We start from the raw sequence: 27,929 nt of genomic DNA, 5'->3' as shown, positions 1-27,929 counted from the left end.
AGTTTGCCTTTAGAAGGGGAAATTCACCACCATATTTGTGGTCAGCCTAGACAAATTCCAGAGTGAATGCTATAATCAGTTAGAGGCTGACCATGGTACAAAAGTGATCTTTTCAGCACATGATTTGTGCATTTGGGATCCCTCCAGAAATAAGAGATGTGAAAAAAAAAAAAAAAAAGAGAGATGTGGTTTTGAATCCTGGATTTGTGTCTTTACAGTCTTTTGACATTGAAAAAAAAATTGGACAGGTAGGGAAGGACCTTAATCATTTTTTTCCTTCTTATTTTTTTTAATTAAGGGGATTAAAGCTTTACAGTGCAATCATTCACATACACATACAATTTCATTATGTAATAGACCCCCAAAGTTTTCTTCCTATCTCCTCCCTCCTCAGAATCCTTTGCTTCAGTGTAACACAACATTCTAGTCCCTGTTTCACTTTATGCTTTCCCTCCCCAGAGTCCTTTGCTTTGGTACAATGCACCATTTACAATGCAATGTAATAATAATGTAAATGGTACAATGCACCATTTACGTTATAAACAAAGTTCCTTTATCTTATGAGAAAGTGCTACTTAAAAAAAAAAAAGCTTAAGCTTCAAGTTTCAGATGTATTGATGCAAGAAATAAAAGTGTATGTTAAACCAGTTGTCTGAGAGTCTGAGAGATAGACCACTTGGCAGGGGGCCTATATCGCCTTGCATGAAACCCAGCTTTGAACCAGACAATACTTGGAATGTACTATGTCAACTGAAGAAGCTCTAGTCGATAGTGTCTTTCCCTCTCTCAGCTCTTTATCTGCGTAAAACATTCATCTGGAGGAGTGAATGAAGACCTACACTATGCCGGGGCCACACAGGCACGCACAGGCACACACAGGCACGCACACAAAATACCCAGCTACGCTGATTGTGAAAGAAAAGACACGGTTCTGTTTCTTCTATGACAGTATAACAAAACAATTGTTTTATATGCCTGCAGATTGATTTGCTTGTTTTCTGTAGATTTGATGTAACTATTGCTGACATGGTATATGATAATAAACATGATTTCTTTGCTAACATATTCCCATATGGCCTGAAGTAAATAATTCTTTAAAGATGTCCTATTGCTGAGGTAAGGACAGACCTCTCACTGTCTTGTCATTCATGTCCCATAATCTGTATCTGGGATTTTATTTTATTTTATTTTTTAGATAGAGACAGAGAAGGCAGAGAGAAAGAGGGAAGGAAACTACCACATCAAAGCTTCTTTCACTGTGGTGGGGCTGGCCTTGAACTTGGGTTGTACACATTGTAAAGCGGTGCACTATGCAAGTGAGCTATTTTGTCAGACCTCTTTCTGGTATTTTAGTTGTGCTACACATAAACTCTTCGACTGGAGGCTCAAGAGGGTGCTTTCTTTGGATTTAATCAATTGATCACAGTGTAAAAAAAAAATCTACATAGAAAACAAGGAGAATAAAAAAAAATGGAGGAGGAAATGATGGAAAAGGAGGAAGAAATCTCTTAAAGGAAACAGTCAAGTGAGAAAAATCACAGTGTAATAATGAATGTAAAAACAGAAATTTTCTTCTATAAGCAAATTTTATTCCTATTTCCTAAAGGATGTTTGGAGAAGTTGATACAGTGTGTTACACTGGAAAATAAACTTCAAGGTAGAAATCAGTGTATTTGTTTCCCTGGGAAGCTGTATCAAAATACCACAAACTGCTGACTTAAGTTCATAGAAATTTATCATAATTGTAAAGGCAAGAAGTCTTAAATCAAGGAGCAGACTTGATTTAAATCAAGGCTCCTTCTAAAGGTGTCTGGAAAGGATCTGCTCACTCCAGCACCAGGTGGTACCTTTGCTTGTGGCAGAATAAGTGATATCTTCACATGGTAATCTCCCTGAACATGGTGTGTTCATATTGCCCCAATTAATAAGGACACCAATTAATTGCATTAAAACCCCACCCTACTCTGGTGTGATTTCTTAACTAATGATATCTGCTATCAACTTGTTTCAAAATAAGGCCACCATTCTGATGAAATACTAAGGACTAGAACCTCAGCCTAGGAGTCTTGAGTTTACAACTCAACCCATAACCATAAACCTCCCATTTTACAGATGAGATGGGACATTGTGGTCATATATTAAGAACCAAGACGAGTCTCAAGTTCCTTCTCTTTCCCCCTAGCTTAGTCGAGACAGTGATTGAAAGACTATAGGAAAATATTCAACAGCTATTTTGTTTATCTATTTTTCACAGAGATCAATCTATAGGCCTCTGAGAGTTAAAACAAGTGTCCCTAGTTTATCCATCATCATTCTCCTCTCATGTCCTTAGGTTGAACTTCCAAACTAGCTCTTTGATTCTAAGCCTCTTATTCTATAACCCTCTCCCAAATTTCTTTTTTCAAAGTGTAATCCATGGACAATCAGCATCAAAGTCATCAGAGACCCTGTCATAAATGCAGAACTGGGACCACGTTGTGACTCACTCGGTAGAGTGCACGCATGGCCATGCAGAAGGACATGAGTCCTAGTCCTGGGTTCCCACCTGCAAGGGGAAAGCTTCATGAGTGGTGGTGCAGTGGTGTAGGGGAGTCTTTATAGAGACACTGAGTCCCTGTGATAACCCTGTTGGCAAAAAAAAAAAGGATTACTGGTTTACTATTAAAGGATAGGGGGCCAGGTGATTGAGCACACATGTTACAATGCACACCTGATTGAGCACACATGTTACAATGCACAAGGACCAGGGTTCAAGCCTCCAGACCCCAGCTTCAGGGGGCAAGTTTTACAGATGGTGAGGCAGGGCTGCAGGTGTCTCTCTGTCTCTCTTCCTCTCTAGCTCTCCCTTTCCTCTTGATTTCTGGCTATCTCGATGAAATAAATAAAGATAATAAAAAATTAAAATGAATAATATTTTTTAATTTACTATTAAAGGATAGAATTCAAGAACCATGTGATGGAAGCAAGGCACTTCGGCAAGGTATTTAAGAAGGAACATGGAGCCTTCCTCCTCTTGTCAAGAGTACCAACCTTTGAGCACATAGATTGTTTAGTGAACCAGAAAATTTCTGACGTTCATATTTTCCCAGGCATGACAGATCACTAAGTCAGACTTTGGCCTTTCTCCTTATTCCAAAAGATCAGAGGATGTGTGTGAGATCTAAACTCTGGAGTGTACAGTTTAGCTAATTCCCAGGTAGAACTTCGCTTTTCAAAGTGTAGGTTCTGGACAACGAAGGTTAAATTTGCCAAGGAATTCAATTTAAAAAATGCAGAAAACAGGCGCTGGCAGTGTTGCACTTGGTTGAGTGCAAGGGACTCGAGTTCAAGCATCCAGTTCCCATGGACAAGGTGGGGGCAGGGTGAGCTTTCTGAACAGTGAAACAGTGCTGCAATTCTCTCTCTTTCTATCTCTCCTTGCCTCAATTTCTCTCTGTCTCTATGAAATACGTAAATAAATAAGTTCTTAAAAATTAACAAAAAAACCTAAAACTATGCCAGAAGTGGCCAGGGAGACAACATAGTGGCTGGATAGAATACTTGCATGCCTGAGACTGAGGTTTCAAGTTCAGTCCCTAGAATTGCCAAAAGCAGAGCTGAGCTCAGTCTCTCTTTCTCTCTCTCTCTCTCTCTCTCTCTCTCTCTCTCTTCTCCTCATATCTCTTTTTAAGTAGAACACAATAAATATTTAAAAATGGAAAGAAAAAAAGATATACAGAATGTCAGTTTCCTCTCCAGATATATTGAGTCAGAATCTGCATTTCAGTTAATTCCTGATTCCTGTACACCTTACATTTTGAGAATTATGGTCCTTAAGTACAGCTAGTACATCTTTCTAAAATGCAAATCGAATTAGGAACCACTATGCTATGACTAAGCCCAGACTCATCTGCCTTTTTGCCCCTGGACTACCTGTAGCACCTTTAGGGATTTTTACATTCTGATATTGTGTAAATTAATAACAAAATTTTCATTTTAATTTTTAACTTGTGGTATAGGCTTTGGATGATCTTTTTTTTTTTTTTCCCAGGCACTGCTCAGCTCTAGCTTATGGAGGTGTGGGGGATTGAACCTGGGACTTTGGAGCCTCAGGCATGAGAGTTTGCTTGCATACCCATTAAGCTATCTACCCCTCCACACTGGATGATCAGTTTTTACCCTGTAGTGCACAAAGAGATTCTCACTAAGAGAGAGAGAGAGATCCCATCACTCAATGATTTATTAATTTATTTACTTGTATATTTGAATTGTTATCTTTAAGTATTTATTTTTGGGTAGAGACAGAGAAGTTGAGAGGAGGCATAGAAATAGAGAGGGAGACAGAGAGACTTCTGGAGGGAGGCCGGTTTCACTACTCATGAAGCTTTCCCCCTACAGGTGGGGACCAGGAGCTTGAACCCAGGTCCTTATGCACTGTAATGTGTGTGCTTAACCAGGTACACCACCGCCTGGCCCCTGACTTGAAAGTTTTGTCAGGAGGTAAGGTCAAAGACTAAATATTGGAACAAAAAATACTTCCAGTGCTCTTACTGACTGGAAAATTACAAGCAGCACCATGCCAGCTCACTTCCCTGTAATAACATCCCAGCATTCTGCTACTTGTAGGTTAACTAAAATAATTTGTCTTTCTTCTTTCACTTATGGTGAAAAAAAATGTATTGTTGTCTTGTCCACTTGACAATTGCAAGCTCTCTTGAGTCATTCTAATAAACTTGTGAAACCTAAATAGGGGATTGTGGAAAAACTTGATTTATAACCAGCAGATTGTAAACATGAGTAGCAACCTGGACTTAAAGCTGACAAAGGGCGATTTCAAGGCAGTCTTGTATGACTCAGCCCTTACCCTGTGGGATAGGTATTAATGCCAGGTAGATAGCATCAGGATTGAATGAAATTTGAGGACAGCTAAGTATTGTCTGAGAATTGCTTGTTATAGAATGAAAATAACACACATTTATTGAGCAAAATGTGTGCTCATGATAGAAGTAGAGTAATGGGGAAAAAAGAATAAAAGGAAGGAAGGGAGTAGTGGATAAAAGGGAGCACCCAAGAAAAAAAGAAAGAGAGAAAGAAACAAAGAAAGAAAGAAAATAAGAAAGAGGAAGAGAGAAAGAAAATAAAAGGAAGGGAGGAAAGAAGGAAGGGAGGAAGGAAAGAAGGAAAGAAGGAAGGGAGGGAGTAGGAGATAAAAGGGAGCACCTTCTCCCCTTTGTACTTGGTTTTAGCTCAGCATGAGTTGAGAGTACCCAGACAGGGGACGATTGGAGACACACTGTATTGAAAACTGAGTTTTCTTGTGGCTGTGACATATTAGGAGAAATCTCACACTAGAGGTGTGGGCAGTGCAAGTTGAGCATTGTGGAAAACCCAGGGGGTGAAATATCATCAATTTGAATATGTGTAGAGTCTAGTGATTAAATTGTTAAATAAAAGAGGAATTGGTTCTGTTTCAAGAAACTCCCGTGAGTAGAAACGTTTCCAGTGATTCAAGTTGGCCTCTACAATTCCTTTCAGTGCCAAGACTCAGTGACCCAAAGCTCTCTGTTCCCTAGTTACATTACTGTTAGTACAGCACTGTGTACAGTACACAGGGGGAGCTGACTGTGTGATTATATAAGAAAGAGTAACATATTTATAATAATGTACATTGATGTTTATAGTCAAGAGATACAGGCTTGGTATGGAGAGTAGCTCATTTTTAGAGCATAGGACTTACATTGTGGAAGTCTAAGAAGTCCTAGGTTCAGGACCGGGCAGTGGTATACCAGTTCTGAGTCTACATTCCTTTAAATACTTAACGTTTTAAAATTAAAATTTCTAAAAGATGGTCCTGGTGGTTTGGTGGAGGAGAGAGTAGGAGGGACATCATGAATAAAGATCAAAAGACCATTTAGAGATATAGTAATTCGGGCAGAAGATAATAACAATGACCAATTATATTCCCTACCTAAACAACTGGATACATTTTGTGATTTAAAAGGTTAAGTACCTCACTGATGTCTTTTCAATAAATAACACTGATCTGGGCCTGAGTGGTGGCATACCCAGTTAAGGACACACATTATCATGTGTGTGCCTGCCCCATTCCCTCCTCCAACTGCAGTGGTGGATGCTTCTGGAATAGTGAAGCAGGTCTGCAGGTGTCTTGTTATTTTTCTCCCTTTATATCCCCCCTCCTCTTAATTTATATTTGCTTTATCCAATAAAATAGAAAGACAGAGAAATGGCTGTGGGGAGTGATGGATTCCTAGTGCTGGCACTGAGCCCCAGCAATAACCCTAGTGACAATAAAAAAGAAAAAAAAGAAGGAAAAGGGAAGAGGAGGGGAGGGGAAAAACTAATACCTTACTTTATTTATTTGTTTATTTGTTTTTTATCAGAGCACTGATCAGCTCTGGCTTATGGTAGGGGACTGAACCTGGGACTTGGGAGCCTCCGGCTTGAAAGTCTCTTTGCATAATTATTATGCTGTCTACCTCAGCCATACTATTGTTTTTGTCCTATATAACCTAAATAACAACTTAATACACATGAACTCAAGGTCTTCAAAGAGAACATTATCAGAATACACACTATCGTTTCCATGTTCACAGGTTCGTTTTTGGGTTGGTTTTTTTTTTTTTGTTTGTTTGTTTGGTTGGTTGGTTGGTTGGTTGGTTTTTGTCTCTATGTTTTGTTGCTGGAGATCAAACCCAGGACCTAGAATACATGTAAAGCATGCACTCTGTCTCTGTACTACATCCTTGCTGTACCAGACAGCTGGAAAGTTATGGATATAGCATGAAGGGGAAATGCAGAGAAAATGCTTTAGAGTCCCACAAACCAGGGTATGAGTCCAAGTTCTCTACTTACTAATAAAGTGACCTTGAACAAGCTGTTTAACCTCTCTGATCACTTATATTCTCATCTGTACAGTGATAGTGATAATAACTACACTTTTTTTTCAGGATTATTAAAATGAGGTTGGCAAGATAAACAGTGGTAGCATACAGGACTTGCATCCAAGACATTCTGTTTAATTCCAGCACTACAAATAGCCAGGACTAAGTGATGCTCTCATTAAAAAAAGAAAGAAAAAAAAAAGAAGTATGTCTAATATATAAATGTAATTATAATAATGAACAAATGGTTTGGGGGGCACAGAGTTAGGAGCTAATGTACTTTTGAAACGTAATCTATAGATTTCTATGATAATAATACACAGTATGGTTCCATAGCATTAAAAAAAAAAGAAGAAGAAGAAAATCCTAACACTTCATCACAATAACATTTGCTACATAAGCACAGGCTTCCTATTTCAGCTTCCCCCTGTGGAGTTTGGTGAGATATTCAGCTGCACTTCCCTCCCTGGCTTCATCTTATTTCTCATTTTGTTGTTGTCTTTTTCTTTTTTTTTTTTTACTTAAAAAAAAAAAAAAGAAAAGAAAATCTGCTTGTGTTGATTATCTGTTATTACTTCCAAATAAGAACACGCTTTCATCTACTGAAATTAGATGCCCATTCATTGTGTTGGCACACTCTAGGTTATCTTCTCCAGAGAGTTTGGGGGCTTGTTAGATGGCACACAGTTGGAAATTGGTGGCATTGAGTCGCTGCCAAGGCTGGCAGACCTTTAAGATGGCATCTGGTGACCTTTTTGCTGAGCCCCCTGGGCCTTCCATTTGAGATTTGATGTTCTCGGCAGGGGTGTAATCCAAATCAAATGTGAGATCCCCGTGAGTTGGGATTACATGGAAGGTTGTGGGCAGAGGATGCTACTCCATGTCCTTGCAAAGTGTCTTTCTAACCCTGAAACTTGGGGCTCTGGTTGAGCATGGCGCTAAAAGGGAGTGTTTACAGGAAGAGCCCAGTGTGAGAAAGGAAACAATTGAGCAGCTTCTCTCTTCATTTATTTATCTCCCAGAAATGCATTATCCCCCCCACCACCCCCAATTGCTATAGTTCCTAGATGACACTAAACTCTTTCCAGTATCCCGGAAAGCAGCAGCTGAGGTCACAAGTACACATTCGGAAGCTGTCTTGTTTTCAAGGGAGTATTTATTGATGGCACTTTTTTTTTTCTTTCCACTTATTTTTTTTTTTGAAATGGCAAATTTCTATTCTCAGTACTGCAGGTAGATAGCACACAAGCCTAGAGCATAGAACTGAGTTTGTGAACAGCCTAACAGCCAATGTGTGTTGACAAATTGTGCGAACAACAGACACATGCAGTTTCTCAGCTGGAGAGTCATTTCCATGATAATTTTTAAGCGCTTTTTTTTCCTTAAAAAAAAAAAAACAGCTTTTACTTTGAACAGATTTAACAGGTTATTTTTGGCTTTTACATCCACTGTGACTGTTTTAACAGACAAGCAGATACATTTTATATTTTTCAGGCTGTTCTATCCTAAGACTGCCCACAAAAGACTCTTGGGAAGTGGTGAAAACCGAGTATCTACCTGCCTGTCCTTCATGGAGTTGCCTCAGGACCATTTCTACCTTTCAGTTCTGCATTTCTTGCTTTGGTTGTCTGCTCCAGACATGACTTCAAGGCTACATGGATCCTCTCCTAACTCTGCTGGTATAGAGAGGTTAGATGCAATCAAGTAGATATCCCCACTCCTGAAAAGTCACGTAGAAAAATAGCTACACAGAGGCTGTGGAGATAATTCAGTGATTATGCAAAAGACATTTATGCCTCAGGCTCTAAGATCCAAAGTTCAGTCCGCACCACCACCATAAACCAGTGCTGAACAGTGCTCTGGTCTTTATCTCTGTATCTCTCACATTAAAATAAAGTAAATAAAATACTTTTAAAAGAAAATGGCCAAATCACATCAACTTTCTAAGTCTCCATCTCTTTATTCTAAAGTGAGAAGCATATGAGTATCTGCCTATATATAAATTTGATTATATATAGTTATCATGTATCTGCCATGCCATTAAATGTATCACAGTGCTATTCTTCTTCTAGCGTCTGCCCTTCTTCCGTAGCCAGTCAACAGCGTCAGGTTGAGCCTGATGTAAAGTTTCGAGACCTCCTTTCAATCTGGAGAGGTGGCAGTCGTTGACTATGTGGGTCATAGTCTGTCTGGAGCCGCAGGGGCAGTTCGGGTCGTCTCTGGCTCCCCAGCGATGGAACATAGCGGCGCACCGGCCATGGCCTGTTCGATAGCGATTGAGGAGGGCCCAATCATAACGTGCTAGGTCAAAGCCGGGTGGACGCTTGCAGGGGTCTGTGATGAGGTGTTTGTTCTTTACCTCAGCTGACTGCCAACTCTGTTTCCAAGAGACTGGAACAGAGAAGTTCAGTGTAGGCGTAGGGGACCAGATTGGGCGACGAGACGTCAAGCGTTGGACAGGGTGGGCAAAGATATCCGCGTATATTGGCAGGTCCGGTCGAGCGTAGACGTGGGAAATGAACTTAGATGATGCAGTGCTATTATTTTTGTAGTCATTGTAGACTAAGTATTCCACTTTTTTACTGAAGGGGTTAATGCTTTATAATGCAGTCATTGATGTGTGAATACAATTTTATTCTGCATCAGGACCCCACAATTCTCTCCCACTCCTCCTTCCCTCTCCTTCCACAAAGTTATTTGCTTTGATGCAACACACCATGTCCAGTCCATGTGTTACTTTGTAATCTCTCTCCCTACCCCTAATTATTATGCCCTGCTTATAAACAAGATCACTTGGTATCTGTTCTTCTCTTTTTGGCTTACATACTGCACACGATGTCTTCTAGTTCCATCCAAGATGATGCAAAGGAAACTACTTCATTGTTTTAACAGCAGAATAATATTCCATCATGTACATACAACATAAATTTTTAAATATATTTTAGCATATTATTTATTACTGGATAGAGACAGAGAGATTGAAGGGAGAAGGGAAAGCAGAGAAGGGAAAAGAAGGAGAGACACCAGAATCTCAGCTTCACCACTCATGAAACTTTTTCCCTGCAGGCGGGGACCAAGGGTTTGAACCTGGGTCCTTGCACACTGTCATGTGTGTGCTTAACCAGGGGTGCCACTGTCTGTACCCTTATACAACACATTTATTTTAGTCATTTGTCTGTCATTGGACATCTGGGTTGCTTCATTTTAGCTACTGCAAACTGTGTGGCTATGAATTATAGGTATGCATAGATCTCTTCTGATAGGTGCTTTTGTTTCCACTGCGGAAGTCCCCAGGAGAGAAATCACTGTGTTATAGGGATAGGTCCATTTCTAGTATTCTGAGAAATCACCAGGCTATTTTCCGCAAGAGCTGGACCAATATTCACTTCCACCAGCAGTTCAGAAGTGTTCTTTACTTCTCCACACATCTCCAACATTGTTGTTATTGTCCTTTCTAATGTATAGCAGTATAAACTGGTATCTCATCCAAATTCTCCTGAACTTCATTTTTAAAATTAATTAATTTATTTATTATTGGGTAAAAACAGAGATAAATTGAGAGGGGAGGGAAAAATAGAGAGGAGAGAGATATACACCTGTAGCACTTTCCTTCTGCAGGTGGGGGACAGGGGTTTGAAGCCAGGTGGTCCTAGTGCACTGTAGTGTGTATGTTTAACTAGGTGTGCCTCTGCCTGGCCCCCATTCTCCTGAACTTCAAATATCAATGATTCTTTATAATATTCACTTAACATTTTTGTAGAGTTATGTATATTCCATGTCATTTACATACACTTAAGTTACTTTCAACACTTTGTAGAAATATATTCATGTTTCTTTATATGCAAATATGTATATACCCATATATTATACATATGTGTGTATGCATGTGTCACAAGCTTAGCGCATCAATGCAGCAAAACAAAATAGAATAGTCTCAATGTTCCAAAAGTTCTCTTGCTGTGTTTTCCCTTTTGGACTCTACATCAGTCTGAAAAGGTAGCCATTATCCTGATTTCTTAGAGCAAGTATATACCAAGTGTTAACTTTATAAATTTTTTTGAACAGCCAGATTAGATTTCCTGAGGTCAGGAACCATGTTTTCTCTTACTGGAAGAATGATTAATTAAATAGACTCTCTTCTAATACTTCCGTCTTGCTCAATTGTCATTTATCAGCACCCTTGTGACAGTCCCTGCCCGAGACTTGGGCAGCCCCACTGTCCATCTTTTCTACATCATCATGAGAACTCAGGACCTGTTTCCTCTATAACTAACACCAAGAAATCTGTGTTCTCCTGCCTCCACTAGACTGTTGTTGCGGTGGTCTGGTGTCAGGCTGCACCGTGGAGAAGAGAGCGGACGTCCAGAGCAAAGGGGTACACAAATCTTTATTATAGGATGGGGGGGGAGGTTTGGTTCAGATCACGTGGAGCCAGCCAGCAATGGCCGTCCCCACTACCTGACCACGGGGGGAGAGCAGGGAGCGAGACCTCAGAGAGGGAGAGCCGAGAGCCCAGAAAGAGAGAGCGGAGGGGTGAGGGGGCTTTTTATTGGGCGACAACCAGGGGTGACGTGTAGGGCCAGGATTGGTTGAAAGGGGGCACTCTAGGATTTAGCGGGGCATAGAAAAACCTGGGGGCGGAGCCAGGATTGGTTGAAAGGGGGCACTCTAGGATTTAGCGGGGCATAGAAAAACCTGGGGGTGGAGACTGCATCAGAATAAGTCCTCAGCAACATCTCCTCCTATCCCTTTATATCTAAATGGACACAGTAAAGAAAAATGGAGCAGGCTTAAATGTTTTAGAGGAATGCCATGCTCAGGTGGGAAGATGTAGGACTTTCTGTGGAGGAGGGAAGGCTTAAATGGCTGCCAACCTTGTGAGATTTATGCGTCCTCCTGTGCTCAACCCCTCTTTAGAGAGAGAGACTTACCTGGAGAGACTCATCTCATAGGTTTAAGCGTAGCCTGCTCAACCATCTCTTCACAGTATCTCTACATCTTTTCTATCTTTCTATCTAGTAATTGCATAAGATGTACAAAGTCTATAGAAGACTATCATGGGGCAGAAACCTTTTGGGCATTAGCCTAAATGACATAACAAAATAGGAAGGAACAAGTAGGGGAGAAGTAAAAGTCAGTGTGGTGTGAAGGGAATGATTGGTGTGTAAAGGAACATTCCCTGCTTGGGTGGGGAAAGGGGCAAGGGTACATAATGAGGGGGAGGCGGGAGGCATGACCCACCAAACAGAGGGGCTATTTGGCATTGTATAGTCCTCAAGGCAACAGTCTGTAAAGTCTATGAATTACTCAGGATCAGTCTATGAAAAACCAGCAGCGTGAAGGGAAATAAGCTGCTTCAGAATTGTGTAAAATGTATATAGGGTATGTCAGAAAGTCCGATACAAGTCTCAGTCCGAAGTAGATGACTAGGGGAAGAATTGGCAGGGGATGCAACGCTGCATGAGGGAGGTTAGCCGCTGGAATGTTGCTCTTTTGTAGATAGCTAGCTGGAACTGCCAACACGTAACAGCAGGTCAGAAGCAGGAACGGTAACCAGGCATGAAGAAAGTTCTGTCCTTGGAGTTTGTGTATCAGGTTCTTCAGATCACGTTGAGTGACATCTAGGGTTTCGGGGATGTGCCACGGTAGTTGTGCCATCTAGTGAGTGACGTCAGGGTGTGCAGGGGTTCAGATGGTTTTTCCGGGATTCCTGTGAAAGAAACACAAACAATCTGCTTCTCGTGGTTAATTTGAACTGGTAACAAGTTATAGGTTTGTTATAGTTGATACCTCGATGATTATAATTGGTTTAGGATCTCTTTAGATTTTATTAAAAGGTCATCTAATGTTACCTCCTGTAGCAGCCTCTACCGCAGGATCTTGAGACCAATTTTAGCTAAAATATGTATTTTAAACAGACTCAAATTGCTTAGAGAGTTAACGCATATTCGTGACAATGATTTTAACGTTTACAGTGCCAGAATGATGCCAGATCTGTTGTGGATTAATTTCCACAAGATAGTTTACAGGGCACCTTTGGGGGCCCTTCAAAGGTGTCCTGTATATAAAATTTATATAGTTTATTTTTGGGAATGAATAGTCACGTTGAACATTTAGGCTTTTACCTAAATAGTAAGTTACCTTAACAATTAATTTTTACCTTGTCTGGTAAAAGTGTAGCTGTAGGGTTACACTTCTGACCGTTAAGTTAGTGTTACCAAACTTGAGACATACCCATAAACATTTAGTTATAACAAACTGGAGGAAAAAGAACTTTTGTTATAAAAACACATTATTTAAAAACAATTTTAAATCTGTCATTAGTCACACAGTTTAAGACTAAACACTTACATATATACCAAAACTATATATAAAATTCAAAAGAGGGAGAAAGAAAAAATTTTTTGGAATGTTTCTGGACGTCTCCAGAAACTTTGGCTGCGTCCAGCATTTTTATATAAGGCCAATTACCTTTTAGAGTACTCCAAGCAGATGGGTCATGCAAAAAAAAAAAAAAAAATTTGTCATTTAACACACTCACTCACAAAAACAACTGGCCAGTTATAACATAAGACATACAGGGAAAGGGTAGGAGAGAGGTCTCTGTGAGCCAGATTTTGTAGGTTCTGCCATGTCGTATTACGGGTCCTGGGATGTATCCTGCATCTGGTCCTCTTGTAGTATTTCTTGTTCTTCAGGAATAACAGCGCCATCCTGCAGGTATTGTCGGACATGGCGGGCAGGAACCCAGACAGGTTTAGAGAAATTTTGAGGGAAAATGCATGCGAAACACCTTCCCATGGTCAATAATGGGTCAGGCCCTTTCCAAATTTTATCGAGTGGGTCTCTCCATTTGACCTTAATAGATGGGAGGGTAGATGGTGTTTGCCAGTGAAGAATAATAGGGGGTAAGGCCGAGTTATTGTAAATATTAAAGAGATTTAATGTAGTTAAGGCTTTTGCTAGCTGGATATTGGGGGGATATGTTCCTCCTTTATCTTTATTTAGTTGAGCCTTCAGTGTTTGATGGGCCCTCTCGACAATGCCTTGTCCCTGTGGATTGTAGGGAATGTCTGTGGTATGAGTAATATTCCAGAGGGAACAAAAATCTTTAAATTGTTTGCTTGTAAACATAGGTACATTGTCTGTTTTCAAAAATAATGGGACCCCCCATAATGGCAAAACAAGAGAGCATATGGCTTACAAGCTTTTTAGCACTTTCTCCTGTCTGAGCTGTAGCCCACATAAATTTAGAAAAGGTATCAATTGAGACAAACACATATTTTTTTTGCCAAAGTTTGGTATGTGGGTGACATCAATTTGCCAAATAGCATTAGCTTTTAAAACTCGGGGGTTAACCCCAAGGGTCTGGATAGCAGGTGTCTTTATGAGACTTGCACAAGAAGAGCATGTAGCAAGGATATGTTTTAACTGTGGTACAGGAACATCAGGGAATCGAGCTTGAAGGCCTTTAAGATTAACATGGGTTAGAGAGTGAAAATTAGCAGGATCAGAGACAGAGACTGGGAAAGTTCCTGTGGAGGCAAGGCGGTCAACTGCGGCATTCCCTTCGGACAGGGAACCAAGAAGAGGGCTGTGGGAACGAAGGTGTTGAATATACAGTGGTTGGGTTTGAGAACAGAGCATAGAGGCGATTTGAATCAAGAGAGGGGAAAGTGGGTTGTCATCAATTTTCACATACGAACGAGCAAGCCATGGAAGTAAGTTAACAGTATACACACTGTCAGAAAAAAGGTTGAAGGATTCTGGTACAGCTTTTAGTGCAAGAAAAACAGCATAAAGTTCTTTGTACTGAGGGGAATTATCAGGAAGCTCAGTAAAGAAAGGTTTAGGAGATTGTTTGTCTGGGTAATATATAAGGGCAGCAGCTCCCCTTTTTCCGCCATCAGTAAAGATTGTAGGAGCAGAGGGAATGGGATCCCGAGAGAAAACTTTAGGTGCTAGTAGAGGCAGAAGAGGTAAAGAAGCTATCAATTTATTAGAAGGAAAATGGTTATCTATTTGTCCTGGAAACCCCATGAAGCTTATGGCAAAGCGGGAATGATGGCGTATAAGCCACTCTGTATCTGTGAGAGAAAAGGGCAGAATGATTAAATCCGGTTCTTTCCCTAAGACCTGCACAGACCTATTTCTCCCTTGGCGAACCATGAATGCTAACGCATCTATCTCAGTGAGGAGTCTTGGAGCTCCTCCTACTGGCGTGTGAAGCCATTCGAGAACCCCATGGTCTTGCCACAGTGCCCCTACTACTGTGGGGGTGGAGTTGAAGATTAGAAGGTTTACCGGAGAGGAGGGGGAGAATCGAACAAGGTGCATGTCCTGGAGGGCCTGGTTAACCCTTTCCAGTGCCAAGGAGGCCTCAGGAGTTAACTTACGTTTTGAAGAGGGCTGTTTGTTTCCTTTCAACAGGTCAAACAGTGGTTGGAGGCAGCTTGTGGGCAGATAGAGATACTGCCTAAGCCAATTTAAATTTCCTAGAAAACTTTGTAAAGAAGCAAGAGTAAGGTTAGAAGGGAAGGTAACATTAGGTTTTAAGGGACAAATTTGCGTTAGAGAAATCTCTGAACCTAGGAAGGATATTGGAGGGATTAGCTGTATCTTCTCAGGGGCTACATTAAGGCCGCTTTTCTTTAATGCAGGAATGAGAAAATCACGTAAGGCATAGAGATCTGTATCTGATTTTCCCCATATTAAAATATCATCTGTATAATGAAAAATATTAAGGCCCTTATGAATATATGGGACAAGGGCAGATTTAACAGCCTCCTGACAAATTGTAGGACTATTGGCCATACCCTAGGGCAGCACCACCCATTCAAATCTATCAGCAGGGCTGGCATTATTAATAGATGGAACAGAGAAGGCAAAACGTTTACAATCTCGCGGATCAAGGGGATAGAGAAAAAACAATCTTGTATATCAATAGCTATGATTGGAATTCCCATGGGAATTGCAGAAGCAAGAGGCAAACCCCTTTGGGGGGAGCCCCAGACCTGCATGGTTTTATTTACTGCACGGAGATCTTGAAGGAGGCACCATTTTCCTGAGTGCTTTTTAATCACAAAGACAGGAGTATTCCATGGGCTTTGAGAATGACGAATGTGTCCCAAGGACAACTGCTCTCGGACGAGCTCTTTTAAAATTTTTAGCTTATCCCTAGGTAAAGGCCACTGTTCCACCCAGACAGGCTCATTAGAAAGCCAGCTTAAGCGGGGTGTTTGGCTACGAACAGTGGCATTTAGTATTGGGGGTGCTGAATAGACCTGGTATTGCGGGAATGAGTTTTACGCTCTGCAGAGGCGTCTGTGGATATCCTAACATTAAGACATTCCAGAAGATCCCTGCCCAGTAAGTTGGTGCTAATATTAGCTACCAAAGGGCGGAAGTGTCCGGTAGAACCTTCTGGGTCTTCCCACATAAGCGAGTCTCGTGTGCAAAATGCTCTCGTCATCCCTCCTATTCCATGTAAACTGGGTCCAGGGATGAGTTCCCAATTTTAGGGAACCTCTTCTTGCCTTAAAATCGTCTTTGCTGCCCCCGTGTCAATCAAAAATTTAAAAGGAATATTGCCAATCTTTACTGTCATAGAAGGGTGACCTTGTTCTAAAACAGGAGTGGTCCACAAAATCTCAGGCCCTGAATTTGTACCATTAAGGGGCGAACCATCTTTATGAAATTGGGACCAACAATCTCTCTTCCAATGAAACCCCTTACGACATTTTGGACAAACAGTACGCAGTCTCTGGCTCCCTGACTGAAAGCGGGGTTGCTCTGGCTGGAGGCATGGTTTCCCTGACTGGAGCCGTGGTCGCAACTTATCAGGACATTGGTTACACCAATGTCCTTGGCGACCACACTGAAAGCAGGCCCCGTTTTGCTTACGTGGGGCAACTGCATAGACCTGCGTCGTAGCGGGTGCCCCATAATTGCCTGATGTAAGTTCCTGTGTCGCTAGAATCCAATTATCTGGATGTAGGTGTGTAAGATTAAGGCATACCTGAAGGAATTGTGGTGTCATGCCTTCCCAGACAATAGAGCGCAGGAGTAGTGTGCGGACGTCAGGATTATAAACCTTTCTCTCTAAGCTTCTCTTCACCCTTGAGATGAAGCTCGCCAATGACTCATCAGAGCCTTGATGAAAAGAGTTAATGGGAGCTGATGGATCTACATCAGGTGTGGTCACCCTTTCCCATGCTTGTGTTGCACAGATGTGTACCTGTTCAAAATAACCAGTTGGAAACCTGGCTTCTGCCTGCTGAGCTCCAGATTCATAAGCTCCTGCTCCAAACAAAGCATCAGAATTCCATTCTACCTGTTTGTTACTATTTTCCTACGATTGCCTAAAACACTCATCGCGGAAACATGCCTGCCACTGAAGATAGAGTGGGTCTGGGAGTGCAGCACGAGCCAGTTCTTTCCAGTCTTGTGGTGTATGTAAATGCTGGTAAAAGCTTCTCAAGACGGACTTGGTCCAGGGAAAATGCATACCGTCCTCCCTGACTGCTTGTCTGAGTGTTCAAACTTCTTTAGAGGAATATGGCTGCCACAGCTGAGGGTTTTGTTTAGAAGGGGCCAAGTTTACCGGGAATGTGTGGATTTGGTCCGATGGCGCGGGAGAGGGAGCTACAGAAGTGGAAAGTTCAGTAGAAACTGCTGTAGTGACTGCAGGGGAGACTAAACGCATATCTACGGGGACGGAGCTCCCAGGGTGGACTGCACATGGTTTAAAATCCTTAAATGCTGAAAAAATATCCTTCAGCTCTCATATCTCAGCCACTAGGTCTCTTAATGGTGATGTATCAGCAGGGGGCGGGGTCAGGGACGAGGAAGCCTCAGGCGGAGCTGAAACCACGGCAGCAGGGGCCGGGGGCGGGATCAGGAAAACGGAAGCTGCAGGCGGAGCTGAAACCGTGGCGATAGGGGCCGGGGGCGGAGCTGAAACCGGGATGGCAGGGGCCGGGGGCGGAGCTGAAACCGGGACAGCAGGGGCAGGGGCGGGGTTCAGGAACGCAGAAGCTGCAGGCGGAGCTGAAACCGTGGCGACAGGGGCCGGGGTGGAGCTGAAACTGGGATGGCAGGGGCCGGGGGCGGAGCTGGAACCGGGACGGCAGGGGCAGGGGCGGGGTTCAGGAACACAGAAGCTGCAGGCGGAGCTGAAACCGCGGCGGCAGGGGGTGGGGTCAGAGGAGGAGCATCCGAACATGTGTGCGTTTCTGTGGGAACGGAATTCTTGGGTTTAGCCGCTGATCGCTTAGGATGTCTAAGTCTTAAGCACATGTGATTTAACTCTCGTACCTCAGCCTCAAGGTCACTTATCCTTATGGCATACCACATTTTACATATCTTGAAAGTGGTGACCACAGTTAAAAAAATCCAAGGGGTAGCGAAAATTAAACCTTTTATGACAGCGGGAATCTGTCCCAGGTCAAGAGATAATGACTGGGACACCTCCTCATAAAACGAGAAATTTCCCATGGTGGAGGGAAATGTGGGGCCACAGAAGTGGGCGGATGCCACTTACCTGTGTCTGGGCAGTTTCGGAGACCTCAGGCCGGGCGTGGTGTGGGTACGGAACACGATGGGCGCCAGATGTTGTTGCGGTGGTCTGGTGTCGGGCTGCACCGCGGAGAAGAGAGCGGACGTCCAGAGCAAAGGGGTACACAAATCTTTATTATAGGATGGGGGGGAGGTTTGGTTCAGATCACGTGGAGTCAGCCAGCAATGGCCGACCACGGGGGGAGAGCAGGGAGCGAGACCTCAGAGAGGGAGAGCTGAGAGCCCAGAGAGAGAGAGTGGAGGGGTGAGGGGGCTTTTTATTGGGCGACAACCAGGGGTGACGTGTAGGGCCAGGATTGGTTGAAAGGGGGCACTCTAGGATTTAGCGGGGCATAGAAAAACCTGGGGGCGGAGCCAGGATTGGTTGAAAGGGGGCACTCTAGGATTTAGCGGGGCATAGAAAAACCTGGGGGCGGAGACTGCATCAGAATAAGTCCTCAGCAACACTAGACATTCAGTTGTGTCAATCTTTCTTCCTCCCTTCCTTCCTTCCTTCCTTTCTTCTGCCTCCATTCCTTTCCTTCCTTCAATTCTTTCTACTCAAACATGGAATCCTAGACTCCTAATGGGTAACCACACCTTTCATCAAAAGAGAAAATTTAATCTCTTTCTCAAAAGAGAAAATTTAAGCTATAAGCAATTTGATCAACCTGTTACATAGAGTAAAAAATTATCTCCATCATCATTGTCTCCACTACTCTATTCTTGGGGAGATTAATGGTTTACAGTTGACAGTAAAATATAGCAGTTGGTGCATGTGTAACATTCCTGTTTTCAATTCATTTTTTTGTTTGTTTGTTTGTTTACCAGAGCACTGCTCAGCTCAGCTCTGGCTTATGGTGGTACAGGGGGACTGAATCTGGGACTTCAGAGCCTCAGGCATGAGAGTCTCTTTGCATAGCCATTATGCTATCTAGCCCTGCCCTCATTTCTGTTTTCCACATAACACATAACCCCTCACCTAGGTCCTCCTCCACCATCTTGTTCCAGGACCTGAACACTCCCCACCAACCACAGTCTTTACTTCGGTGTGATACACCAACCTACTACTCTATTCTTAAATTTAATTTCTATTACTTTTCTGTCAGTGACACCCCACCTCATTTTGTAAAGATCTATTTTATTTTATTTTATTTATTTATTCTCTTTGGTTGCCCTTGTTGTTTTATTGTTGTTTTAGATGTCATCCTTGTGGGACAGAAAGAAATGGAGAGAAGAGGGGAAGACAGAGAGGAGGAGAGAAAGATAGACACCTGCAAACTTGCTTCACTGCCTGTAAAGCGACTCCCCTGCAGGTGGGGAGCCGGGGGTTTGAACTGGGATCCTTATGCTGGTCCTTGTGCTTTGCGCCATATGTGCTTAACCTGCTGTGCTATCGCCCTACTCCCATAAAGATCTATTTTATATTATACATTTCCTTCCTTCCTTCCCATTCCTCCTTTCTCTCTCTCTATCTCCCTCTCTCTCCCTCTATCTCTCCTTCTCTCTCTCGCCTCCAGGGTCATTGCTGGGGCTCAGTGGTGCCTACACTATGAACTCACTGTTCCTCATCGCCATTTTTTCCTTTTCCATTGTATTCAATAGGACAGAGAGAAACTAAGAGGGGAGGGAGAGATATAGAGTGAATGAGAAAGATAGACACCTGAAGACATGTTCACTGCTAGTGAAGCATCCCCACTGCAGGTGGGAAGCGGGAGCTCTAACCGAATCCTTGAGCAGGTCCTTGCACATAGATAGCACTATGTACACTTAACCAGGTACACCACTGCTCAGTCCCCTAAAGATCTATCTTATTGCAATAATACAACTCTCTCCTACTCCTTGGCTCACATGGCTCTTCCTCAGTTGGTACTGTAATAGGTCTAGCCCCTTGTATCTTTAAATATGACAGTCACAATGCCCCCATCTGAAACTCTCTTTGTATTCTCTTAAGAATGTTATCTCTATCCCATTTTGCAGCCAAACTTCTCCAAAAGAGTCCTTATATTTCATGTATTCACTTTGGTGCCCTCTCTTTGTCCATAAATTCTATTACTTCCCTAAAAGTCCTCTTACTCTTGAGACAGTCTTTGTTGGTTAACTCAATAGGCACTTTTTAGAGCTTCCTGTTCTCAGCATCTTGCCACTGCTGACTCTGTCACCTTTTCTGTCAATGTCTTCTTCACTTCCCTGCCAAGATCCTGCTCAACTAGATCCCCTGGCTTTCTGAGAATTCCTTCTTTTTTTAATGTTATTTATTTAATATTGTATAGATACAGAGAAAATTGAGAGGGCAGTTGGTAGTTGAGAGGGAGAGAGATAGGCACCTGCAGCACTTCTTCACCACATTCTTGTACATTGTTAATATGCACTCACCACCTGGCGCCCTGAGAATGTCTTCTAAATCTTATTTTAGGGATATTTCCACCTCTGTAAATGTAGATGTTCCTCGGAGTTCTTTCCCAGACCTTTCTCATTCTCTTATGACAGCAACCAAACAAATTGCTGCAAAATATACATACTCAAATTATTGCTCACAATGGTATGGGAAAAGGCCCACTGCCTGGGAAGTCCAAGCCATTATTTCCATGAGTGTTTGAGGAGGTTGACCCCGAGCCCCCTCCCTGAAGGGTGGTAGGCTAGTCCCTCCTGACTTCGTGAGCTTACGATGCATGGTCTTTCTCAGACTGGGTACTTTCCTATTCAAGCTCCCTTATTCCCTTTGAACAAAGGCTATGAATAACTGTGTATGGCCAACCTGAAACCCACCACAAATATCCTGCCTTTGCTCAACCACTCCCTTTTCCCCTGCCCTGAGGTGCTTGTAATTTACCCTTAGAGAAAAAAACCTACCTAGGCATTGTGAGCTTATATGGTAACTTTCCAGTTGTGATCAAATACTTAGTAGGTCAAGATGTAACTATGCATTGTGTGTACATTAATGATTACCTCAACCATCTTTTTGAACCTTGGGTGTATCTACTTGCTTGTATCCCTTAATAAATGAGTTGTCCATGAGGCTTCTCCCAGAGCTGATTGTGTGTTTCCTTCTTCTCTGTGCACTCTACCCTTGTCACCAGGGGCCCCCTAAAACTCCCCTGCCCCAGGGGATGCCCCGGTTTCTGCTGCCAGTGGCCAGGGAAGCAGAGAGCCCTGGAATGACCCGCAGATTTGGTTTCATTCAGATCAATAAGTACTGGAGAAATCTTTATGCCCAAATATTTTATGACTTAAAACATATTCTTTCTTCTACTTCAAAAGTAATAGCTGACGCTTATAGAATACCACCACCCTCTTCCTTTTGAGGAATTTGAGCATACTTTGTCCACTGTCAATATACAACCAACATAATTCTAATTCAGGAAAACTTACACTGATGGATTTTAGATCAGAAAAATCAAATTATGTGTGAAATATTACTTTATGAGTGCTTTTCATTCTACTTGTTAGTTTTTCATTTGTTTCCTTTCTATTAGTGGTTTAACAGTTTTATAGGAATTTAGGTGGATAATTTGGATATGTCATCATAGCCTCAGCTGTTTCTGCACACCACCATCATATTCTCATGAAACCAAGAGACAGTTATGTTACCATTTCTTTTGCAAGTTCATTTATTTATTTTTTTGTCATCCTATATCACAGAATGAATATCTTGCATACGTCAGTAATATTTTTAATTTACTTTCTGGATGATCAAATACTTGGCTCATGTAGAAAATGTGTAATAGTTTTGCATGATGGGGGGATCTTAGTTGGGGGCGGGAGTGTTTTGCAGACACCTATCATGGGGAGATGAGAAACTGCACCCATGTGTCACAAACTGTACTGTAAACTATTAGCCTCCCAAGAAAATGATAAAAAAATGTAAAAATACATAATATGTGATGGGATATAGTAGATGCTTATTGTTTGTTTCTGGCATATTTCCTTCTAAACAGTCTGTCACTAACTGTAGTGTATGTTTTCAGATAAGTACTATATAAATACATATATATTGCATATTTTGCATACTTATATTTTATTTATTTAAACTAATTACAATTTTCTGCTATTTGTATAACTGGACATTTTCTTAGATCATAAATATTGTTCATAGCTGTTTTAATGACACCATACATTTACCATGCAAACAGATAATAAAATATTCAACACATATTCTATTACTAGATATTTTTTAATTTTCCTTCTGCATTTTTCTAATATATATATATATATATCACCACCAGGATTATTACTGGGGCTCAGTGCCTACACAATTAATCTACTACTCTAGCTGTTGTTTTTCCTTTTTGTTTGTTTGTTTTTCCTTTCTTTTTGATAAAGACAGAGGAAAAGGGAAGACAGTGATAAAGAGGTAGAGCAAAAGAGAGACATCTTCAGCACTGCTTCACCATTCATGCAGCTCCCCTCACCCCACAGGTAGGTGCCAGGGGCTTGAACCCAGGTCCTTGAACATAGTAACATGTGTCTTCTATATGTCACCATGCAGTGCCTCTATAAAATAAATTCTTGTATTTTCTATAATGCAAGTTCTATTCTTTCCACTTTATTGAGGGGTTAATGGTTTATAGTCTAGTTGTAGACACATGGGTACAATTTATCATTTTCCCAAGATTGGTTGTTATGTTACAGCTCTGGGTACAATTGTCTGTTTGACAAAAGTTAATTCTTCTAATCCATGAATATGGTATGTCTTTCCATTTCCTTCTGTCTTTTTCTATTTCTCTGAATAGTTAATTCATAGTCTTCAGTATGCAGACTTTCCACATTCTTTGCTAAGTTTGTTTCTACATGTCTGATTATTTTTGCTATTGAAAATTCTAAAAAAAAAAAAAAACAACAAACTTCCAAGTGTTTCAGCTTCCTTATTTTTAATGCATTTCCTCAGGTTACCCACTATGTTATTTATATTTATGTGTCCAAAAGCATTAACTTATTTTCCAAATAAGTTTTCTACATTTAAAATAATGTCTTGGTGCCAGGGATGTAACTCAGTGATTGAGATGTTTTTAGGTGTGAGCACTGCATAAAATAATGAAATGGACCTCTAATCTCTCTCTTCCTTTTCATATTTTTTATTTGGGGGGTTAATAGTTTATAGTAAACACAGTTTTTGATATATGTGAAAAAATTCTCAATTTTCTTCAAGATACTTTCACCCCTAGCCTAGGTCCTCCTCCATTATCATGAACCAGGACCTGAAATCTCCCCCACAACTTGTTTCCCCACCCCCCAAGTCCTTTATTTTTATTTCTTTTTTTTATTTCTTTATACGAGTCCTTTATTTTGGGACAATACACCAAACCCAGTCCAAGTTCTAATTTGTGCTTCACCCTTACTGTTCTTTTTTTATCAGCTTCTATCCATGCCTGAGATCATCCCATATTCATCCTTCTCTTTCTGGCTTATCTCACTTAACGTGATTCCTTCACATTCCACCCAAGATGAGATGCAGAAGATGAACTCATCAGTCTTAAGAGCTGAATAGTATTTCACTGTGTATTTGTACCACAGTTTTCTTAGTTCCTCATCTTTGTTGGATACCTACGTTGTTTCCAGGTAGTCTCTCTCTCTCTCTTATTAAATTAAAAAAAAAAACCTTGTTGTTAAAAACAAAATAAAACCATGCCTTGTACAGAATCTGTCTTGCCTTGTAATTCTTTGGTTATTGTGTAAGGTTGGACTATTAAAACTCTGTAATTTGTATTTCTTTGAATAGTTTTAGAGTTTTTTTTTTCCTTTTTTCTCTATTTGATATTTAAGTGAAATGGAAGACCACTGAGAAAAAAAGAACCTGAAGGAGAACTAAGGAGAGACATAAAGCAAAACTGGAGTTGGCAAACTGCCTTGACTTTCTTCTTTCCCTACATTCAAAGGCTGAAAACACCTGTTAGATTTTCAAGAGAGGTGATAATCTCTAGAGTTCATTTACAACATTCCCATTACTTACCCAAAGGATTTCAGAGTAGATGGATAGATAATATTTATGAGTATGTGGAAGAGAGTAGAGGGGAGATAAAACCTGAGAAAATAATAACATGGTCTTTCTATGGTAAATAATCCATAGACAAATAACCAATGTTTACTTCTTCATTCCAAGATGAGGTGTTACCACTGCTCACACCACCAGACTAACACTTTCATTTCTTATGTAGCTAGTGCATACAATGTCTGCCCTTTGAGTAACAGAGTGACAAACTGTTTCTTCACAGTAAGGAGAATGAGAACATGAAGGCAGAAACACAGACGGTGACACAGACGGTGCTCCCCAAGTCCATGACTGTTAATGCAAAGCAACTGAGCAGCAGCCCTCCAGCTACGACTAACTTCACTGAAAACCAAGTCAACCCTAAGCCAAATGATTTGGAAGAGTGCAAGCACCCACAGAACCAGAAACCCGCGAACAACCAGAAACTTCTGGAAGAAGTGCACCATAGCAGATTTCTGGACGGCAGAGTAAGTAACAACCTGATCTTCTTGGTCCTTACTTGACTTGGAAAATTCTGGATTAGGTTGGAAACAATCATGCAAACATATACTTGTATTTGCAGTACTTAATAACTGTAGAATTCACTTTTTTTGTACTATGAAAACGCGTTTTAAGATATACAACATCTTTGTTGATCAACAGTTGAGTTGATCAGACTACTCTGGCAAACACAGTGGTAGTCAAAACAGATAAGCTTTACTATGCATGCAAGCATACTATACATATACTTGGAGCATGTGGGAAGGGCAGGATCTCTACTTTAGTATTACACAGAGATACATCATTTACCTTCAAAATCCAGTGTAACTATGTTGAAATATCAAAATATCATCAAATTCAAATGATATTGATGAGTATATATATATGTGTATATATATATATATATACATATATATATATATTTACTGGACTCTGTTAACAATTAACCAATCCACAACAGACTAACTTGAAAGGACAAATCTAAATAATTAGCAATTGAATTTTTTAAATTCCAGCAATTGAAAACTGAATCCAAATTAGGGCAAAACTAATGTTTCATTGATAACAAAATACATTTCTAAAATTGCTGACATTGTAACTAAAAAGACACACAAAGTGGGAATTTTGCAGTGCTGCCAAGCATTAAGTGACAGCCAGATATTTTAGCAGAATACTGAATTTGCCCGCAGTAAACTCTAACAGAATTATTGTTAGTTTCTAATTTGAATAGCCTTTACTAAATCACTCAGATACTGTTTCATCCTTAGTCATGTGAGAAAATGAAAGTTATTGGGCTTGTGGTCTTTAGTTCACAAGAACTGTGCAAAGATTAATGATAGTCCATCAAAGGACCACAGACCATACTCTGCAAGTTGAGTTCAGTACTGAGGCCCTGAAGTAAAAGTGACTTTCCCAAACATATCACCATCAGAGCTACAGTGAAACTCAGGACACCTAATCAGTAGTTAATGTGCTTTTTTTGGTTTTCCCACAATAAAAGCTTGGATTTAGGGACTGGTTGAAGCAGTCATAATCCATCTACAGAGGTAAAACAATCTGCTATTCATATCTAAAAACCACAGAGTTCTTGCTTAATTTTTACTCTTACATTAAGATTTTTAGTTGTTGCTTTCTAAAGATGGAGTTGGAATACAAATGAAATACTATATCACTGGCTGACTACTTCCATATAAATTTTATCATTCACTCCTTGGAATTATTCTCATGATCTAGCCACCACTGTTATTTCTATCACTGTGATAAAAATTAAAAGCTTGGAAGAGTTATGGCAATTCATAAATGCAAAATATTTCACCATGTTTTCTTCTCTTTAATTTTTATTCCTCTTCTTCATTGTAAAATGACCATATAAAATTTTGAGACTAATGGAAGGAGAATATAAATAAGAAGAAAATACAATCCAACCAAAGAAAACTAGTGGGAGTGGGGTATTTCTTTCCTTTCTTTCTGGAATTCATAGATACTTTTAAAAAATTTAAAAAAAATAAATAACTCTTGTGTTTATACTCTTTGCTATCCTGTTTTATTCACTTATTTTCAAGAACTTTTACTCATTTCACATAATTCATCCCAAGTGATATCATTAGTAGCTCTATGAGAGTACTACTCAGAACTAACACTAAACACTTAATCTGAAATAGACCCTATTCTAAATTCTATATATGTGTTAATTAACTTGTTACTCCCAAGCGTTCTGTAAAGTAGGAAAAAAAAAAAACCCTTTTGTTGTTTGCACTTATTACATGAAGGAACTCAAAACCAAAGCTGTTAGGCTGTTTGTTCAGATCATAAGTACCAGGAATAGCAAAACCATAATCCAAGTCCAGATTCTAGGTCCAAACTATATCCATTAATGTATATGGGAAAAGCTTGGATGATTTACAAGATCCACTTTTGATGAGCATTTAAATTTTTTCCAGTTACTCATTTATAAGTGGACTTTTTCCTCTTGACACTACCCTACTACATCAACCTCCCCATTCTGTAACAGACTTTTCTTTAGTCATTATATAGGGGCAAGCTGTTCTTGGACTCCTATAATCTGGGTTTGTTGCTAGTTCTTCAGTGCCAAGAGAGAGATAATTCGCCCCCTCCTTTTCCAGAAATCTATGAAGTTTCTTGTGGGAGACTCAGCAGGCTTAACACTCCACAACCAAACTCAGCAAGGCATCATGGGAGGTGTGGAGCCTGACTAATTGGTTTTGTCTGTCTGCTGAGTGTATGGTGTAGGCCTGCCAGATGGCAGTCACAGTTGCCTGGTATAGAGACCCTCATTACCACCTTGACTAAGTGGTAAATGGAATCCTGCCGCTGTAAAGAAGCAAACTAATCAGAACTCCTTCTAGATCCTTATCCCCTTCACACTGGGACAAAAATAAGTATTCCTGCCTGGGACATAACAAGCAATCTGGGCCCTCTGAATTTGCTCCAAAAGAGAACTTGCTGATGAAGACCGAGCTTATGTGGATGGGGATGAGTAATTGTGAAGCTCTTCTCAGTTACAAATGAAGTATGAGGTTTAGCTCTCGTAACAGGTAGGCTGGGAATCTTAGGGAAATCCGTCTTTTCATGTATGAGAAGAATAGTTACGATATCTTAGAAATCAACAAATATAAACCTTTATTTCATAATTGAAGAATGTGAAGTCTAAGGAGCTTAAATGATTAGTTCAAGATCTCGGGGCCAGGCAGTAGCAAAGTGGGTTAAGCACACATAGCATGAAGCACAATGGCCAGAGTGCAAGGATCCTGGTTCGGGCCCCTGGCTCCCCCCCTACGGGGGGGGGGGGGGGGCGGGCGCTTCATAGGTGGTGAAGTAGGTCTGCAGGCGTCTTTCTCTCCCCCTCTCTGTCTTCGTCTCCTCTCTCCATTTCTCTCTGTTCTATCCAACAATAAAAACAGCTATAACAACAACAACAAGGGCAACAAAATGGAAGAAATAACCTCCAGGAGCAGTGAATTCATAGTGCAGGCACTGAGCCCCAGCAATAACCCTGGAGGCAA

The 27,929-nt window shown here is 41.0% G+C and overlaps 1 protein-coding gene across 2 annotated transcripts in view; it reads left to right on the top strand.

Annotated features, from left to right (window-relative positions):
* C13H1orf87 (chromosome 13 C1orf87 homolog) overlaps positions 1–27,929 on the top strand; it is a 95,807-nt gene that overhangs the window by 2,701 nt on the left and 65,177 nt on the right. For both annotated transcript variants that reach the window (XM_007522723.3, XM_060206306.1), the window contains exon 3: positions 24,650–24,893. In XM_007522723.3, the coding sequence (XP_007522785.1) occupies positions 24,650–24,893 (244 nt within the window). The remainder of the gene's footprint in view (positions 1–24,649; positions 24,894–27,929) is intronic.

The sequence above is a fragment of the Erinaceus europaeus genome, chromosome 13, assembly GCF_950295315.1.
Source record: "Erinaceus europaeus chromosome 13, mEriEur2.1, whole genome shotgun sequence".
Taxonomy (NCBI): Eukaryota; Metazoa; Chordata; class Mammalia; order Eulipotyphla; family Erinaceidae; genus Erinaceus; species Erinaceus europaeus.
The sequence above is the reverse complement of the archived record's forward strand: the minus strand, read 5'-3'. Positions and strand labels throughout refer to the sequence as shown.